This window comes from Ipomoea nil, unplaced genomic scaffold (genome assembly GCF_001879475.1).
Source record: "Ipomoea nil cultivar Tokyo-kokei standard unplaced genomic scaffold, Asagao_1.1 scaffold1361, whole genome shotgun sequence".
Taxonomy (NCBI): domain Eukaryota; kingdom Viridiplantae; phylum Streptophyta; class Magnoliopsida; order Solanales; family Convolvulaceae; genus Ipomoea; species Ipomoea nil.
Genome location: NW_017617789.1, coordinates 1,376,324 through 1,396,839, shown reverse-complemented (window position 1 = coordinate 1,396,839; position 20,516 = coordinate 1,376,324). Strand labels below are relative to the sequence as shown.

The window sequence follows — 20,516 nt, the reverse complement described above, 5'->3', positions numbered from 1 at the left end:
TAAAGTTAGAGGAACAATAATGGTGGGAAGTCCGGCATTGAAAGCAACTAGTCTTCATGTATGACAAAGTTATAGCACCCTTAATACAGATAATCTAGTGTTGTAGTGGTCCATAACCATAATTGTGTGATATAAAACAAGTGTTGGGCCAATGTGTGGGTTCCTTTTAGTACAAAAGCAAACTCAACCTTACAACATCCGACGAGAAAGAAAGATTAGGAGAAGGTGAAGATAATATTTGTAGTACTTTACCGAATAAGGTCACAAAGCGGGAAGACTATTTGTAATTCTGGATCATAAAGAGTTTATCTAGTGCACATCATTGATTACAAGTTTATTATATGGGAATTTCTATGGTACTAATTACTAAATGGCAGTTGTTATACCATGGATCAAGGTCCACCTTGCAAGGTAAATCCTGATCCTAAATTGTGTATTTTTAGTATTGGAATTGTGAACATCTGAAATATAAGTTGTGTTTCTAAGTTTTGAGAATTTATAAATACAATATATGATCATCACAAATTGTGAATTTATCTGTAAACTGTGCATCTTTATCCACTTGTGAGGTGGACCCAAGTTCACATAATAATTTGCCACTAAATGGCATATGCATTGTAAAACACAAAGTAAAGTCCGCCTTGTAATCCAGTAAAGAACCGCAATGAGATAAACGCACTCATAAACCAACAAAAGTTGTCCATAAATGATTAGCTCAAACCCAAAAGAAAAGTATTGGTAAGCTACTAAAGTAGTTCATTTTGTATCACAATTTAGCCTTCCAAGTCATTTCTTGATAACATGGTGCAATCTTAAAACTTCGAGGAAAACAGTACTACAAAAATTTCATATAGAAGAGACAACCAATACAAAAAAGTGTTGAAAAGTATGACTAGCACATCCACAAGAGAACAAAGTTCAGCACAGAAGGAAAAAGACAGAATTAGAAACCTACAAAAACAAGAGCTCAAGTTCAATTTGTGTTCCCAAATGAACTACCTAAACAATCCCAAACGTCAAATGAAGCGCTGTTATAGGATAGGTGCATTATTTGCCGGCTCCACTAACGATACCTATTGCGGTCCCTGTCACGGTCACGTTCTCGTCCATAATCTCTGTCACGATCATAGTCATAGGACCTGTCTCTGTCTCTTCCCCTATCTCGCTCTCGGCTTCTGCTCCTATGCCTCTCCCTCTCCCTCTCATCTCGATCCCTTCCTCTGTCTCTACTTCTTTCCTTTCTATCTCGATCAGACATGCCTGCCAACAATTTCATCAATTTATAGCCAAAGATTGTTAACTAAGAAACACAGGTCATGAAAAATAAAATAAAAAAAGTGTGATGTCCAATGCCTACAAGTTGGAAAGTTAAAAATATATACTTGTAAAATACTAAAGGGAAAAAAATCAAACATCCATTAAAAGTAAAATGAAAAAGATAATCACTAAAACACTCCCCATGATACCACTAAGGGAAAAATCAGACATCCATTCAAAATTAAATGAAAAAGATAATCACTAAAACACTCCCCGTGATACCACTAAAGGGAAAAATCAGACATCCATTCAAAATAAAATAAAATGAAAAAGATAATCACTAAAACACTCCCGTGATACCACTAAAGGGGAAAATCAAACATCCATTCAAAATAAAATGAAAAGATAATCATTAAAACACGCCCCGTGATACCCCAACCCACCAATTGCCTCCTCCACTTTCTCTTGGAACTACCCTCTTCTTTGGGCTAACTAATTTCACCAGCTAGATCTACCCCAACAAGCTTTTACTAAGAACATAACAAATCTAACATCCCAGAGGCAAATGGGGGTAGATGCCGGAAGTGGAGATCATGCCTACTTGGCCATGCTTAATCTAATGTAACACCAAAAAAATACACTAACATGCATTCAAACTCTCTTTCAAATTAAAAACGAATCCCTTGGAGTGGACCGAATCAGTAGCACATGGTCTAAGGCAGCAGGTTAATGAATTGATCAGCATATGCAAGCTATAATCAACACCCACTCCAGTAGTTCTCTAACTTTCATTCAAGGATCACCCACAACAGCGTGATTAAGCCAAAACAAACTCAAAGTGGAAATACATTTGATGATTTTTAACTGATTTGTATTTTATTCTGTCTAAAAAATTGGAGGGTAAGAATTGATCAAGCACTTTCCAAGACATATTTCACCATCCATCCCGTGCATACTTTAAGAAAAAGAAGAATTTCAAAACAATGAGCATATTATACAAAGTATCAATTCTAAACCTATTTTCAGCTCCTATTGCCTAGGTGGATTCAACCTAACCATATTCCACTTGGAGCTAGCAACTTACCAAATCAAGGAAATGTAACAGTGCCCCATAGAGAACACAGTAACAGACCACAAAATATCTCCGCATCCATAACAAGGGGAAAAGAATTGCTCCATCCATACAGGAAACTTATCAAAATATGAAAATAAAGTAACACACCTAATTCCTCCACCTCCCATCCTGCGCGCCCAACACCTGGGAGACTCTGAGCAGCTTCAGCTTGTTGTGCTTTGGCACGAAATTTCTTCTTAAGATTTCCAAACTCATCATACATTTCACCATCATCCTGAGATTAAGATAACAATAAATGTCATATTAGAAGCAAAAGGTATATGCAAAATGCAAGTGTGATCTGTATTAATATCTAGAATAGAATATAAACCCTGCACACTTATTGACATGCACAAGTTTACTTACTTCTTCAGCCTCTCGTCGACGTCGCTTAGTTTCTTCTAACTCTTCCTCATCAAGTTCTTTATAGCCTCCACCACGACCCCCTCTGTACATATAAACCAAAAAAACTACACTCAGTACATATGAACTCCAATTTATTATGGCATTGCCATGTCAAAAATTATAATTTTAAATATTTTAAAAAATTAAATATTGAAAAGTGGCCAATTCAGAATTTATTTTCTTGTATAATTTATTTTTGAAGTTATAAATGCTGACATGCAATGCCACAACAGATACTACCATGTCAATGTTACATCGCTGACACATCAACATTTCTGATGGGGTTAATAAATAGTAATTGTCCTAAATTTTATCAATTCCAAAAGTACAAGGAAAAGTGGAAAACATTAACCAAAATCAGTTACAGGGAGTAAATACTATAGTACAAGGACCTTCCAAGTATTTAGACCCCTTGTACGCCTCCTGCTGCCTTCAGAAGGTCTTGGAATATGAAAATGGAAATAAGTGTAATTAAAAGCAATTTAGTTTTGGATCTAAAATCAGTAACTTTATAGGAGATGGATGGGTCTTCATTCAGATCCAGGACATAAGAATCCAATGCTGAAAAATGCAGTAATATTTTATACAAACCCCACAGACAACCTATGACATCAGTAGATCATGAATATACCATAACTCTCAAGGCTCCAAGATCACCATTATAATTAACTATTAATGAATAGTAAGTTATCATTACCAATCAAGCTCAAATATTTGAATTCAATTTATCTTTAACTCAAACTCTTCTCTTGCTTAAACTCCTTTTGCAGAATCCAGTGTTCAACTTTAATATCTTCCATAAATTAAAAGAGATTGTGTACTAATTTTTATGATAGCCAAAGGGCATAAAAGTTTAAAATATAAAAAATAAAAATCAGAGTATCAGATATTCAACCAACTCATCAATCCAGGAGCCAATTTTAGAAAAACTTTCCAATCCTTCAGGTATCAAAAACAGAACACACACACACACACACACACTATATATATATATATATAGAGAGAGAGAGAGTAATAATCAAATGAGACCACATCTTCCCGTGAGTCACGTGAGACCCTTCAGAAATGCACAAAGCTACTACATGAATGCACACATACTAGATTGTTTGCAATTCGCCCAGCATGAATGCACACAATCTACCCTGTGTGCATTCGTGTAGTAACTTGTGTGCATTTTCGAAGGGAATCACGGGAATAGGTAGATGGACTTGAACATTAGCCTATATATATATTATACTCAGAATCTCATATTACTACAAAGTTCAATGCATTAATGATTAACCATTAGATACCTCACACCACCCTCATTGTGACCAGGCTTGTTGGTGTTGCAGATGTTACATTTCAAGCGCTTAGCCCAATTGATGTTGCCACACCTATAAATCATATTTAAAACATAGTTAAAAAGCTAAAGAGATTTCTATAAAAGTCATGAACATAAGAATCAAATCACATTACCAACATAAGTTGTAAAAACAATAAAAAGAGCAATAACAGAGAAGTTTTTGCTTTCAGCAATCAATCATTAGAATGCATTACAACACAAATATTCATAACAGGAATAAACAAATGGTCAATAAAGGCAACCATCAGAAACATCTCAGGGCTTTCTATATGCCATATCTATGTTGCATGGGAACTTTGAGAAAGTAGAATTTCACCATTTCAGAAACGTTTCATCTCCGAAACTCATTCGGAAATGTTTCCATGTCGTTTCCTAAACAAATGTTTCCAGCCATTCCCTGATTAATAAAAATTCAAAAACTCATTTCCTTGGTTGAAAAAAAAGTTTCCAGCCCAAATTTTTTTAAAAAAAAAAATTAAAAAAAAATCTTCCAGCCTAAATTTAAAAAAATCATGGGTCAATTTCAATATTTAGAAAATGAAATTAAATCCTATAAAGACTAATTCTTCACTGATTCACATTTTTGCCATTGACACTTCCCATTTCCTCTCTTCGATATGCTTTGGTCATTTTTTTCAAGGCTACCCAAAAAAAAAAAAAAAAAAAACCTAGTAAAAACATTTTTTTATATTTTTTATGCTCTTCTCAACCGAATGGAAAAGGAAAAGCCAGACTCATCTCGGCCAGCGACCTCAGTCTAGCAATCGGAGCAAGGAGCAGCAAAGCCAATAGTGAGTCCCACCTTCAAGACAGTGCAATTCAGTGAGTGTCGACAAGCAATGGTCGAAGAAAATGGCATCTCTGATTTACTCCTTTTTGCTTTGGAGTTCATATCTTCATTTTTTGCTCCATCTTCATTTATTCTTCTTTCCTTCTAGTCTTTATTTTTCACTTTCCCCTTTTTTAAGGGTTGTTTCGCTCAGAACTACGTCATTTTTAGAGAAAAAACCCTATTTAAAATAATAATAAGTGGCAAAGTTGGTGATTTGTTCAACTAGTCTGCCAAGTAGTTAAACATTCGAATAAAATGACAATGAAAGCTAAAATCAACTCGGCCTAGGGGCGCATAGGCAGTTAGCCACCTAGGCCGAGTTTTACAACACTGGTTCTTATGCTACAATTGGGGAGAAGATGCAGCATCAGGACCATCTGAAACTTCTCCAAAATGATCTATTTTGATAAGAGCTTTAAAAAGGAGCATGTTGAAAAAAAAAAATCAAAATGTTTGGCTTAATACATATTTACAGTTCTTTTTGGCATAGATAAGTTGTTTGGATACTTAACTATTATAATTTTTTCTATCAATGATGGTCAAAGTTACAATTAAGTGCTAACATTTATTAAGTTAGCTTAGAAGTTAAAATTGTTTATATATAGGAAATATTCGGAATTTTAGAAGTGTCATTAATGTGTCACTAAATTGTCCAGGTGTATTATATGCTATGTGATTATATTTAAAGAAAGAGTTTTTTAGAATTTTAGGATTTTGGCCTACAAGAGGTTTTTCCTTATATACATTCCAAGAAGCTTTTCTCAATAATTCATGTTTGGCCCAGCTTATAGTGTCTTTGAGTAGATAGACTCCAAATAAATTGGGCCAACCATGTAATTAGGGTTATATCTGAGTCTCGACATAGAATAGCCTATAACCATGTGGGAACATAGTCACTTGATGCACATGCTTCAATGCAGATTTTTACCAAATGTAACATAAAACCGCATAAACCCAAAATAATGAAGGATTAAGTGAAAACTATCACATTCTCAATAACAATACATCACTAAGTCAAAATTATGAATAAGAACAATGTGCAAAATACAAAACACTCACTAGCCAGCCCTTTAAAAATGGGAGCATATAATGTATCAAGTTCAAAAATAGACAGGTGAAAAAATTAACCATCAGTCCATCAATATTGATTTTCCATCTCTCCCATAAACCATAAAAAATGGCTTTATTATAAATTAAATCTCTAAAATTAGTTTATCAGGGAAAGGAGAGAAGAGTGTCAAACACAAGGCACACAGAACATGGAAAATTGGGCAAAAATTATCATGGAATAGACTTTTCATATACTTGAAGATTGTGATAGCATCCCAAAACAAGGGCCCCTTGGCAGATAGTGGAAAACAATTTTCAGTAGTGTTTCTGAGATTTGAAAGAGAAAAACTTTCTTACATGGGACAAGGCCAATCATTTGGACCAAAGAGACCTGGAGGACCACCAACTGCACGACCAGGGGCACCAGGGTCATTGTTACCACGGCCCCTACCACGCCCACCAGCCCCAGCACTACCTCCAGAAACACCAACAGGTCGAGCTGTTCCACAGCGGTTGCAAACACCACGGAATGCAAAGTTCACATTAGAGCAGCTGCACCAATGTAAATTATAACAAATTCAGTTGCACAAAAATATATCTGAGGTGCCAAAACAAAAACCGCATTAAAAAGCAAGAAAGAGTTTCTCACCAATAACTGCATCACAGACCTTGTATTTGGACACAACCAGTCCCCGTCTTGTTGCCATCCCTTCCCAGAAGAATCTCCCCTGCCTCTACCACGTCCACCCCCTCCATTTATATCCCTAGAACCTTCTTCCAGGTCAGCAAATCCACTATCCAGATTGGTGTCTCCAGCATGACTACCTGAGTTATATGAGGGCTCATCTTTGCTCTTTGACTCTGCAATAAAGACTCCAATAATTGACCCATGAAAATCCTTGTTGTTGAACCAATCAACAGCAGCTAATGCTGCATGTGGGTCCTCATATGTGACCGTTGCATCCCCCTTGGGCTCATTTGTTACTTTGTCATGGTATAACCATATCTTGGGGCGGCCAGTTCGTTTGTCCTTCTATAGTGTACATAATCATAAAAATCATTTAGAAACCACAACCAAAAAAATCGCACACACAAACATGCATACAAAACAAAATTACTTGGTAATTTAAAGTGCACAACAAAAGGAGGAGAGAAACTTGGAGGAAGAAGTATAGGAGAAGAAATAATCATGATTTTTAAAAAGAAGAAAGGTCTACAGGAGTAACTTCAAGCAATACCTGATTGCAACTCATACCTTTAGCACCCCAATTGTGCCAAAAAATTCAGCTAACATATCTTCATTTGTTCCATGTGGTAAATTACAAACATATACAGACCCATTTGTTGGAACTCCCGTTGCTGAATAGCTTGCCATTTGAGCCCAACTCTAATGAGAATGCAGCAATCAGAAGCAATTTCAGGTACTGCAAAATGCAGCCATTTGACTATTAATTGTAGACTAACTAATCCAACAGCTTTAAAGAAAGCTTAATGCAAAAAAGCAAATAGCTGTTGTTACTGGAAGTAGCAGAATAAAGATTTGAGCAACTAATAAACAGATGAGTAAGCAACAACACAGCAGATGGCGAAAACAGAAAATAACTCCAGCAGAAGTTGCATTAATCATAAAACACAAGAAAACAGTTCCCTTTCATCCCCAGGGTCAACATATTTGAACAGCACATAGAGCATTCATCAAATCATAGAACTAGCCATCTAGTACACCATTAGTGCACCATCTAATGTGGCTTGGAAATGAAATTGTAGAAAGAGACTCCAGCTTTACTCCTCAGGCCACCATAGAGGGGTAGAAAATGGGTAAGCTGAGTTTTAGCATATTAAAATGGTTCCCAAAATCACTGTGAGTCAAAATGGGCAGATAGTGATTTGCTCTTGGTTGGTTACTTTCAAATAGTAACTCCTTATAAATCCTTGATATAAAGTACTTCGCACTAAGCTAGCTTCAAACGCTTACAATAAACAGAGAGAAAGGTAAACGGTAAGCAAACATTAGATCTCAGTTACCTAAAAGCCAAAGAGAATGAATGAACACTGGCCAAAAAAGAAACTCTCTGGACACTCAATAAAACGAAAACTCTGTTAACAATTTGACATCCCAAATTTCATATAAAACCTGCGAAACCCCAAAAACCAAGATCTACTCTAACATTTTCCTTATATTCACAAAACAAAATAATAAGAGCAAAGAAACAAGAAGTGGATACCTTTAGCAAAATTCAGCAGAATTGAAACAATCAATGTTTTGTGCAGCGGGTAAATGCTTGTGCATCTCGTTTTCTGCGACTAAAAAGTTGCAAATTTTGAAGTGCCAAAATGAAGAATTAGAAAAAAACAAATCGACATGCAAATCCCTGGATTCAGAAACTGATCAGGTTTTCGATTCGACGGAAAGAGGAGTTTTCGCCGGAAGGGATTTCGCTTAAGCTTCAACAATCCAGCATTTCGGAGAACGGAGAAGAAATTTTAAGGTTAGGTTACGGACTTAAGACTTATCCATCTAACTATCTTAAAGCTAACCCGTTTATTTAGAGCCGACCCGTTGGGCTTATACCGTTTTTGGCCCAACACGGAACATACAAACTTTTTTTTTTGGGAAAATTGTAAAAAATGCCCCTCTATAATATGTCAATTATCAATGTCACTCCTGAATTATGAGTGGTATAAATGTTGCCCCTCAATTATCAAAATGGTGCACATATAGCCCCTCCCGTAACGGACCTGTGGTTCCCCGCCGCTGTCCATCGCTGGTACTTCGAATCAAGGGAGGGAAAAAACAACTAAATTACATATTTACTCCGACTTAACGGTGTCCTACAGTAACAGGGAACCACATTTTCGTTACGAGAGGGGCTATATGTGCACCGTTTTGATAATTGAGGGGCAACATTTACACCACTCATAATTCAGGGTTGACATTGATAATTGGCATATTATAGAGGGGCATTTTTTACAATTTTATCTTTTTTTTTTGTTGAAAACCGAACATACAAACTAATCGCATATTTGCATTTTTTTTTTAGAAATAAGGTCATTCAAGTGCATACCAAGTTGCAATTAAGCTATCGAACAAAAAAAATGCAATTGAATTCATGAACTACGCAAACTCATGTAATTCAACCCAAAATAACATGTTTTATCCAAAAATATGCTGACGAGACGCTTATCAAATTTAAAATTAATTTTTTTATATATAATATTAATTAAAATAATTATTTAAAATTAAATTTAAAAAACACTCCCCCTCTCCGACAGAGACGCCGGAGACAAAGGGGCCTCCGATTCGTCTCTCCCAAGCCTTGGAGAAGGCCAGAGACGAAGCCACCTTCGTCTCTTGACCATGGAGACGAAGAGATCGACTTCGTCTCCGGCCATCTCCCTGGCCATGGAGACGGCCGGAGACGAAGCTAACCCCTTCATCTTCATGGCCAAGAAACGAAGGTGGTTTCGTCTCCATGGCCAGGGAGACAGCCCGAGACGAAGCCGATCCCTTCGTTTCCAGCCGTTTCCATGACAGATATCAATAGACCGCCCCATTGGGCGAAGGGGTTTTTTTTAATAATTATTTTAATTAAAATTATTTTTAAATTTGGTAACTGCCATGTCATCATGTTTTCAAGTAAAACAGGTTATCTTGGGCTGAATTGCATAAGTTTGTGTAGTTCATGGATCCAATTACACTTTTTTAAAAGTTGATGGCTCATTGCAATTTTGTGTGCAGTTGAGTGACATATTTGACCCTTATTCATTTTGTTTTAGATACTCATATGATTATGTTTTATACTTTCTCATATATTTTGAGCCCAAATAATCTTATGAAATTTATATTTTACCTAATTTGGATGATAATTTTATTATTATTTTAAAAAAAACAAAACAAAAGCAATACTTTCATTAAATCAAATTCTCAATACAAAAAAAAAAAAAAAAAAAAAACAAAAAAAAAAACAAAACAAAAAAAAAAACAAAAAAAAAACAAAAAAACAAAACAAAACAAAAAAACAAAACAAAAAAACAAAAAACAAAAAACAAAACAAAAAAAAAAACAAAAAACAAAAAAAAAAACAAAAAACAAAAAAAAAAAACAAAAAAAAAAAAAAAACAACAACAACAACAACGACCTAGAGCCTAGCTAACACATGAGTTGACTTGTTCACTGATCTAAAAATGAACTTGAAAGACACTGCTTCAAAGTGTCTTAGATAATCCTTAGACTCACTAATCACACAGCATGTATCGGATAAATTTGTTGAGGAACCATTAATAAGGTTGCAAACTAACTAACAAACATAAATGACCATTATTCTCGCAAAATTCATATTCTTTGCCCATGATAAAGCTTCTTTCCCAAATGATCATTATTCAAGCAATTGATAGAGCCATTCTTGGCTGCAACAAAGGTACCATTATTATCTGCTACAACAACACCAAAGAAAGCATGTTCAACGTCAGTAAATACAGTCGCATCAACGTACAATCGGTACGTACACACCTTCAGGAGCTTCAGGAATAGTACCTATAGAGGGAGGGTTTCCACCACCTTGAATCACCATATTCATACTGTCTAGCCATTCAATTCATTAACCAAATGTGCCACTTCCACTTGAATCTGTTGAACAAGCCAAGGTTTATGATTTCAGACGACATCATTTCGCCCATGCCAAATGCACCAGCAGACAGCAATATATCTCACTGTATCAATCATACTGCCTCAGCATAGCTTGCTCGATAACCAATCCGAAAACACATTACCAACAGCTGGGATGGGATCATACACATCAAATGCATCAGGGTTTCCGGGCTTTGTCTACACAAGGGTCAAGAGACATCTACCTCTACCATTTTATTTGAGATGGAAACCATGGTAGGCAGCACACCATGAAAGCAGCGCCATCAGAAGTTTTGGAAGTTAACAGTATTTTAAGTTTCCAAATAGCCCTCCAGATATTAGAATTCGGCAGGCTCTGAACATGCGAAGTATATATTCTACAGTTAATACCCGTGCATAACAGAATAACAACCTCTAACATCATCCCTCCAACACCATTTGTCATTAAACTGGCTAGCAACCGGGATTTTCATAATGAGGGCCACGTCTCGTGGAATAAATAACTCATTCAACCTATTAATACCCCACCCATTAGAATTAGAGTTAAGCAGCGTACTAACCTTAGCTTCAAATTTCCATCATTAGCACTCATGGGTGTTTGGACGTAAGGATCCACCTCATCCAGGAGCCAAGGCTATTTCCAGATGAAGGTTGAATAATCACCATTTCCAATCCGCCTAACACATTTTGCCCAGTTATAATAGACCTACAGCCTGTTGGACGTTAAAAATCGCTGCAACCGCGCGTTCCTTGCTGCTTCACTAGTGTTTCAGCTGATGACCATGCACGATTTAGCAAAGTTTATGGTCTGGCCAGACATACATTCGTAGCTCACTAGGCACTTTTTAACGGCAACTGCTTCGAGGACTGTTGGATTTAGTAAATTTACAATATTAATTCATATATTATCCTTATATATCTTTATTATGTACATTTGGATCTTTATATTAATTGTCCCCAACAACTTATTTAACACTAACAAACTAATGAAATTAGTCTCCATGGGACTTAGCATAATTGGTTCATTGTCCAAAGATGGTGGATCCCTTGTCGGTACATTAAGACTAGGATCTCGGTAGGCTGATTGCACGATTCACGATTTACCTCCGTAGTGACTCTAGCCTTTAAGGGCATGATATAGTGAGTTTAGGATTAGTTCAACAAAATTATGATTACCTAAGTTTTAAAAAAATAATAATAATAATGAAATTAATATTTAAGTACTTTCTTTTTTCATAAAATTTAAATTCAATTTCGGACCGTAATTAAAACTAATTAACTTTTTAAAATAAGTTTGATAATTTTATATTAACCTGTTGACCACAAACCTTGATTTGAAGTCTTGCCAAAGGTTTATGCATGAAAACTATTTGAAATTGTTCAAGAGGGGAGACATGATTCAAACGTAATTTTGAAACAATGACATACAAAATTATTTCAAAATAATTAATTCAAAACATTTTGGCACTTTTATAAAAACTTTTTGCATATAGGAATTTCAAGCTAATTGCACTATACCATATATTGTTTTTACAGTAAGTTTGTTGACTAATATCTTCGGTGTACAAAAGACCTTGACCTTTATTTTAAAAGTGACTGGGACACCTCATTCATCAGTTACTCAAATGCTAGCCAGACCATAATTGATACAGCTTTATGTCATTAAACAGTAGCAAACCCATGACCTTTGGTCTGACTCTGATACAAAATTGAAGCATGTGTTCCATCTCAACTAAAAGCTTAAGCTGGTAGTTGGATTGCACATTAATGGCTATATGCTCACAATAACGAGCGAAGTTGAGCCCCACACTCTCCTGTACGAGGACAATGTTGCATGTGTTGCACAAATGGGTAGTGGGTATGTTGAGGACAACCTTACGAAGCACATTGCGCCTAAGTTCTTTATATACTTGCATAAACTCCAAAAGAGTGATAAAATCCTTGTTGGGAAGATTCGCTCAAATGACAATTTGGCATATTTCTTGACAAAGTCCGTGCCTACATCCACGTTCGAAAAATATGTCCATAAAATTCAAATGCGTAAGCCAGCTTGGAAGGTTATTGTCTTCACGGGGAGCGAAAACATCTAGGCAATTTCTAAAGGAATTAATGAAAATCTCTCTGAAGGTAGACCATGTCGAATACTGTCGGTTCTAGTGTTCCACGGACATGTTGGCTACGACACTGACGAGTGTCACGTTATGAAGATACATATAGATGCTCTAATTTAGCGGGGATACTTTAGTCAATTTGTGAAACACCTAGGACAACATCAACAACAAGGCCAACTCAAAAATGTTTGGCGAAAGGGCGAAAACCCGAGCTATATGCTTCTAGCACGAAAAAAAGAGAGAGTATGACCATATTGCAGAGAGAGACAAAGATCTAGATGAGGAACCCGCACCACATAAAAAGCAAGTCATCCGCTAAGAAATTGAAGATACGCAATAGGATTAGTGTAACTATTGATCATAGTCCGCCATGATCAATCTTGCATGTTGTCTATAAATAAACTACGCTAATTTATTAATTCATGGTGGGGCACACCTCAATCAGGTTTCAAGTCTTAACAAGTTAAAATGGGTGATGCCCCTTGACCATTAAAAAAAAAAAATCATGCCCTAAAGGTGTGAGATCATACCTCACCCACCCGACGAGTGGTCCCTTAGCCGCAAGAACACTGGAAGTACAGTGTTGGCTAAGGGCTCGTTATTTTAATTTTTTAAAATAAAAAAATATATTAATTCCTAGTCATTTCTCTACACTCGCGAGTAGGGGACTGGTGACAGGGATTTAAGTCCAGCACTTCTATTACTCCTTAGCTGACTCTACTACACTCGCATCTTGGGAGTAGGAGACTCGTGACATGATAATTGGACAAGGTATTGAACCTTACCCGGAGTACTATTAGTCTAACTCATCAAAGTAGTGAAGACAATCAAACAGTAACGATTAAGCAGAAAGCAAGTGGAACAATACACTTAAGGTAGAACCTAACACACTTATTGGAACACCCATCAATAAAGAATAAGTAATTATGGAGGGCTAGGACATTTATGGATGAGAGCATCACTATTATTGAGAAGAGTCGTCGTAGTTATTAGGAGACCGTTATTCCCTGTAAATGTTAACCATTGTCCATTATAAAACATGAGCCCCTATGGTCACCGTGTTTATTGTAAAAATTTAAATTGAGATACCCAATTATATTATTATGATTTATTTATATTTAATTTTTTTTTAAAAATAAATAAATTGAAACATGTACTTCTCATAAAATTTCACATATTATTCCCCTCATGATACAATTTTATATTTATTAAGTGTTAATTAAAGGACTCACTACCAGGACTATGTGGTCTAATGGTACCCGGGTTGGACTTCCGTTTGGAAGGTTGTGAGTTCAAGCCTCAGTGGAGGCGTTATTGGCTCTTTGTGTTTCAGTAGGTTGAGAAAGTATATGAACAGATACTACAATGTAATAGAGCTAGTAACATTCAAAAAAAAAAAAAAATTAAAGGAAAAAATTAAAGGACTCACTTACTTGTAATCAAATACTAAAGAATCTCACATAGATACAAGCAAAAATTATAAAGTTAAAAAAAAAAAACACATGTAATATATATTACTCTACAAAATTTACCCTCAAAATAATTATAGTCAAAGTGTAATAAATCTAAATCAATAGTCATCACTTTCCAATATCATTTTTTTAAAGACTCATAATTCTTATACTGTGATCACCCATTTAAAATGATAATAGAGATGCATCACATTACATATGATGTCATCGCACTACATAATACTTGACAATACCATTACTATTTATTACTTATTATTTATTTATTTATTTTAAGATTTTAAGATATCATTTCAAAAGAAATGGATATTCTAAATTTAAAATTTAAAACATTTTTTTTAAAACAAATTTTAAAATATAATTAAAATGGAAAATACTTAAGCTGTAATTTTAAAAAGAAATAATGAATTTATTAAAAGCAAAAAACGAAGAACATGATTTCGTTAGAAAACAGGGTTGAATTTCCCCCTTTTTGGTTTTCCGGCGGGGCTGAAAATGAGCAGAGACAGGCACCTTGTGACCGGGCCTTGATCGGCGAATTGCGTATAGGAACTGAATCAACTCGGCGATGTCATCTCACAGTCAGCTGAAACCGTTAAGCCCTCAAGAATGGGAATCTCTAATCGACGACTATAACCACGGCGGCGCGCGTCTGTTTCGCTGGACCGCCGCCCATTACTCCGGCACGCTCCTCTTTGAGCTCGCTCTCTCCTCCGTCGTCCGCAAAGACCTCCCTCTCAACCTCAAGCTCCAGCTCCTCATCTTCCTCGAGGAGCACTCCTCCACTGTTATTCCATCCGCCGCAGCCTCCGCCTCCGCCTCCTTCAGTCGACTCATCGACACCCTCCGCTCCGTTGTTCAATCCCCAAATGACGGCGTTTCGATCACTTTCCCTCTCAAGGAACAGTTCCTCATCTCCACCACCTCCATCTTCGTTACGACGAACGCCAATGGTGATAGCGGATCAAATACTATCAGTTCGGGTCTCGTGCCGCATTTCGAAGGCCTAATCGAGCTTCTGTTGACGATAATCAACCGACCGAATCACAGCGTGGACCGGCAAACCCGGTCCGTGACCTGCGATTGCTTACGCGAGCTCGAAATCGCTTTCCCTTGCTTACTCTCGGACGTTGCATCGCAACTATGGGCTTTATCACAAAGCGAGAGAACTCATGCCGGTCAGAGCTATGCGCTGTTACTAGCCACCGTAGTTGCGAACATTGTTAAGTTAAAACCCAATGCTTCATTTACTAATGCTTCTATGCCTTTGGTTCCTTTCAATGTTCCGTCTTGTGTGATTGATGATGCTGATAATAATGCTACCGGGGAGGATAAGCATTCTACTGAGAAGCAGATATCCGATTTGAGTAACAAGGACCTAAAGAGAGTGGTTGCATTTTTGCTTGAGTGGCCACATAACTTGACTCCATGGGGGTTATTGGAGTTCATGGATAAGATATTGCCTGTTGCTGCAGCCTTGGATTTGCAGGCTTCATTGTTGAAGGTGCAGTTCTCGGGACTACTTTCTACATATGATCCTTTGCTTTGGCATGCTTATTTAGCGATGTGTTTGAGGTTTCTGGACTCATTTGAAGGGCAGGAGTTGGAAATTGCCCGTAGACTGTTGTTGTTGTCGAAAGAATCACAACATCATTTGGTTTTCAGATTGCTGGCACTCCACTGGTTGTTGGGGTTCGTTGGACTAGTGCTGAATAGAGATGAGGGGAAAAGGGGAAATGTTCTTGAAATGAGTTTGAGCTTTTATCCAGCTGTTTTTGATCCACTTGCTTTGAAGTCCTTAAAAATTGACTTGCTTGCATACTGCTCTATTTTGGTTATTAAAGGAAATGGAGTAGTGAGCACTGAGACTAGCCCAAAAGTGTCAGTGGAGAAGCTATTTGAAGATGCCCTTGTTTCTGTATCTGCTTTCAAATGGTTGCCTCCTTGGAGCACAGAAACGGCAGTGGCATTTCGTGCCTTCCACAAATTCCTGATTGGTGCATCGTCTCACTCAGAAGCTGATTCTGTTTCCAACAGAATTCTCACTGAATCCACCATCTTCCACACTGTACAGGTAGAAACCTTCTTTGATGCTGAGAGTAATTGGTTTTGTTTTTATTTCCTTGTTATCCCATCAGGTGACATTACTTCATATAGAGGAAGTTGGGCAATACAATTATTTCTTTGTAATGGTGTTACAGAGGTTGTGGATATAGTTTTTTCAATTATAATTATGGAGTTTTTTTTTGTATTGTTTTTTTTTTTTTTTTTTGGATTTAAGCAAAATGTTATGCACAAAAAGAGTATTTTGTAAGTATAAGGCGAACTCCATATATAATTTTGCCAAGCTTTTATCAGATGAAGTTAATTTTTTCAAATTGCTCAGAAACACTTATTTGTTCAATAGGACCGGTTATCTAAACTATTTGAGCCACTCTGTAGCATTCCCTTCAGTTATTTTGCTCCAAGGTAGTGCCTTTTACATTAAGCTAGTGAAGTTCTCTTTTCTCTTAACATACATGTGATGCACCCATATAAATAGTAACAGAACATGGCGCCTTAACTCATTGAAGGCTTTAGTCCACCCTAGCAAATTATTTTACTTAGTGGCAGTTAGAATCAGCTAGATAGAATTTGCCTTTCACCTTCTGTTGACCTTTAGAAGTTTCTCCTAGCAATTAAAATTGAATTCCCTTTAAAGGAAGAAAATTTAGAAAGTGGGTCTATTTAAGAAATTATTTTGATGTCAAACAAACTTACATTCATTAGCATACTGTTTGAGTGTGGAATATTCAAATTCAACTAATTCTAGTGGCAAAATCTCTAGTCTTTTGATAAGTGAAAAAAAAGAATCTTGGAATTTACCTTTGGAATCCCAGTTTCATCCTGCTAACTTAAAGCAATTATTGTTTTCTTTTTAAATAAATATAATGTCATTATACTATCTATGCTTTTTCCTTTGTTGTTGGTATATATCTCAGTATCTGGGTACTAGGCTGTAACATTGCTACTTGATTTTGCAGAAGACACTTGTAGCCTCTATGTCTGAATATAAAGGAATGGTCCCTGTTACTGTCACCTTCATTGACCGGTTGCTGGCATGCCATAAACACCATTTGTTGGGTGAACACCTCCTTAAGACCTTTGATGAGCATTTACTTCCTAAACTAAAGCTAGACTATAGGTTGGGATCTTACTTCCCAATATTGGAAAAAATGGCTATGAGTAGTAAAGTTTCACCAAGTGGATTGTTAGAGCTCCTTGTGAAGTTCATGTTGTTTCTTATCGAGAAACATGGTCCAGATACAGGGTTGAGATCTTGGTGTCATGGGAGTAAAGTTCTTGGCATTTGTCGAACAATGCTTATGCATCACCATAGCTCTAAGTTATTCCTTGGGCTATCTCGTCTTCTAGCATTCACTTGCCTTTATTTTCCAGATTTGGAAGTTCGTGACAATGCAAGGTACTTCTGTAAGAAAATTCTTTTGGTCCCTCTTTTCCTCCTGCATTTTCTTATTGTTGTTGTTGTTGTTTTTTTTTTTTTGTTTTTTTTTTATTTTTTATTTTCAACATTGACACCTATTTATAAGAGTTATATAGTAGATAGTTGATAAAAGGTGACTAAATGATGAGTTGATGACACATATACCAGTTTGAGACAGGAGGTTATTATTGTTGATTCATTACTGATTCATTGTTGATATTTTCACAGAATCTACTTGCGGATGCTCATTTGTATTCCAGGGAAGAAACTTAGAGACATACTGAACAGTGGGGACCAGTTGCCTGGAGTGTCCCCATCTACCCACTCTAGTCCATTTTTTACTGTTCAGTCTCCTAGATTTTCCCACGACCTCAAGAAATCAAGGAATATATCATCGTATATTCACATTGAGCGTGTGATTCCATTGTTGGTTAAACAATCTTGGTCCTTGTCACTTGCAACCCTGGGGATTCACAACAAGAAACCTGGTTATTTAGAAGCCATCAGGGACACTGAACCAATGAGTGAACACAGGGAGATAGATAGAAATAATGATCAATCAGTCTCTGAAACCTATAGAACTGATCTGCTGCCAGGAGTGCCAGAGCCCTTACTTGTGATGGATTCCAAGATTTGTCAGATCGTTGAAATGTTGAGGAGGCATTTTTCATCCATTCCTGACTTTAGACACATGCCAGGGCTCAGGATTAAAATACCCTGTTCCTTATGGTTTGAATCAGAACCATTCAATCGCATATGGGGTTCCGATATGGCAGCCAATGAATTTGATGGAGTTGATGCACTTCCTGCCATATATGCAGCAGTTTTAAGATTTTCTTCTTCTGCCCCGTATGGGTCAATCCCATCATATCATATACCCTTCCTTCTTGGTCAGCCCCCCAGAAGTTTCAATTCTTTCAACGAACATAATTCATTAGAGATAGTTCCAGTGGATAACAGTTCTTATTCTCCAGGAGAAGTGGAAGGCTTCAACACTCATGTTATGATTGAATTGGAACCACGGGAACCGGTGCCTAGTCTTGTTGACATTTTCATCGAAGCAAATACAGTCAGTGGTCAAATCATACAAGGGCAGCTTCGTAGTATCAGTGTAGGAATAGAGGACATGTTTCTCAAAGCCATTCCTCCAGATGACATCAGTGGAGAAGCAGTACCTGATTATTACGTTCAATTATTCAATGCTTTGTGGGAAGCATGTGGGACATCCACCAGTACTGGGCGAGAGACCTTCGTGTTGAAAGGAGGCAAAGGTGTTGCTGCAATAAGCGGAACCCGGTCAGTGAAACTTCTGGAAATTCCAGCAGCATCTCTGATCCAATCTGTTGAACGATGTTTAGCACCCTTTGTTGTCTGTGTAACCGGTGAGCTTCTTATTAACATCGTGAAAGGCGGGGGAGTTATCAGGGACATTGTCTGGGGGGATACCTCTCCAGACTCCTCCATTGATGATGTCTCGACACAAGAAACAAGTGTCGTTGGAGGGCCTCTTTATCTCAAATACCTGGACGATGAAGACGATAGAGGAGGTAATGCTCAATTTACTAAGAAGAACATGGGATGCTTTCAGATTCTGATATTCCTGCCACCAAGATTCCATCTCCTCTTCCAAATGGAAGTTTGTGATACCTCTTCTCTTGTCCGGATTAGAACTGATCACTGGCCATGCTTGGCTTACATTGATGACTATTTGGAAGCTTTATTTTGTCTATAGCATATCTTTCTACCCTCGGGTTTATTCTTTTCTTCATTGTTGTTGTGGCAATGGACACTTGACATCTTTCTTTTTCCATCAACTAATCAAGTACTTCTCATACTTCACAGTATGACTGTTGTGTAAACTGTAGAGGCAACAATATTGGACAATGTAAAATTATTTGCTACTACTATTTGTAAGAGTTATGATGACTCATTTTTTTAACCGAAATGATAGTTACCACTTGTCACTAGTGTCAATGGATCTTTTACTTCAATACATAATTTGCTCAACCTACTTTATATTTGATATTTATTTAGATTATTAGTTTTATCTTGTGATGTGCGAATAATAGCGTAGAATGAAACTTTCTTTACTTTGTTGAAAGTTAATGGGAAATACAGTATTATTTTTATAATTATGATTATGATGGTATTTTTGAAAATACTTAATAGAATAAAGTCAATAAACTGATAGTAGTGCACTTATGTGTGTGCGCGCATCTATAAAAGTGTTTTCACCTCCATGATATTGGTCTAATGAATGAAACTTCTCCCTTAATACTTGCTCCCAATAGCAGGCCAAGAGTGTGTTTGGATTGTGCTATTTGTGCATACAAGTAGCATCACTTGCCAAGTATATTGTGACCGGATGACATCATTGTTATCATTCCAAATGAAAGGTCACAAGTTCGAGTTCTATCTCAATCAAGGATATTGGCATAATTATGATGGGTAGATATTATAGATAAGGTTAGATTGTAGTCACAAAAAAAAAAAAAAAAAGTAGCATCACAGATCAATTAAGACTTGCTTATTGCGATAGGGCGAGGGTGGGTTTGGATTGTGCTATTTGTGCACATATCTTGCCTTATTGCGATAGGGTGAGGGTGGGTTTGGATTGTGCGCATAAGTGTATAATTTGATGTTGAGTTTTAAAGTTATATTCACTCAATTTATTTATATTTTTGATGGACATGATAGTATCTTTTATAAGTATGGAGGCGATTAAAAGCATTTTCAAATGAACAAAAACAATTCATAATTATAGGGGAACGAAAAGTTTATTTTCGTAGATAATTAATGGACGAAATGTGATGGATAAAGTG

The 20,516-nt window shown here is 36.7% G+C and overlaps 2 protein-coding genes across 5 annotated transcripts; one reads left to right on the top strand and one right to left on the bottom strand.

Moving 5' to 3' along the window:
* Positions 1 to 823: 823 nt before the first annotated feature.
* Positions 824 to 8,519, bottom strand: LOC109185901 (transcription initiation factor TFIID subunit 15). 3 transcript variants are annotated; one of them, XM_019335875.1, is made up of 8 exons: positions 8,229 to 8,519; positions 7,259 to 7,427; positions 6,672 to 7,036; positions 6,361 to 6,555; positions 4,069 to 4,152; positions 2,738 to 2,819; positions 2,480 to 2,606; positions 824 to 1,260 (listed from the first exon to the last, which is right to left on the bottom strand). In XM_019335875.1, exons 2-8 carry the CDS (start codon positions 7,376 to 7,378, stop codon positions 1,064 to 1,066), a joined length of 1,170 nt encoding a protein of 389 aa, XP_019191420.1. In that variant the 5' UTR covers positions 7,379 to 7,427; positions 8,229 to 8,519; the 3' UTR covers positions 824 to 1,063. The 3 variants fall into 3 exon arrangements, with proteins under 3 accessions (XP_019191420.1, XP_019191421.1, XP_019191422.1); XM_019335876.1 differs by having other exon boundaries at positions 7,259 to 7,390; positions 8,229 to 8,499; XM_019335877.1 differs by lacking the exon at positions 8,229 to 8,519 and having other exon boundaries at positions 7,242 to 7,366.
* Positions 8,520 to 14,643: 6,124 nt separating this feature from the next.
* On the top strand, positions 14,644 to 19,608 carry LOC109185868 (AP-5 complex subunit beta-1). Of its 2 annotated transcripts, none has more exons than XM_019335829.1 (3): positions 14,644 to 16,284; positions 17,237 to 17,673; positions 17,923 to 19,608. In XM_019335829.1, exons 1-3 carry the CDS (start codon positions 14,779 to 14,781, stop codon positions 19,424 to 19,426), a joined length of 3,447 nt encoding a protein of 1,148 aa, XP_019191374.1. In that variant the 5' UTR covers positions 14,644 to 14,778; the 3' UTR covers positions 19,427 to 19,608. The 2 variants fall into 2 exon arrangements, with proteins under 2 accessions (XP_019191374.1, XP_019191373.1); XM_019335828.1 differs by having other exon boundaries at positions 17,234 to 17,673.
* The last annotated feature ends 908 nt before the right edge of the window (positions 19,609 to 20,516 follow it).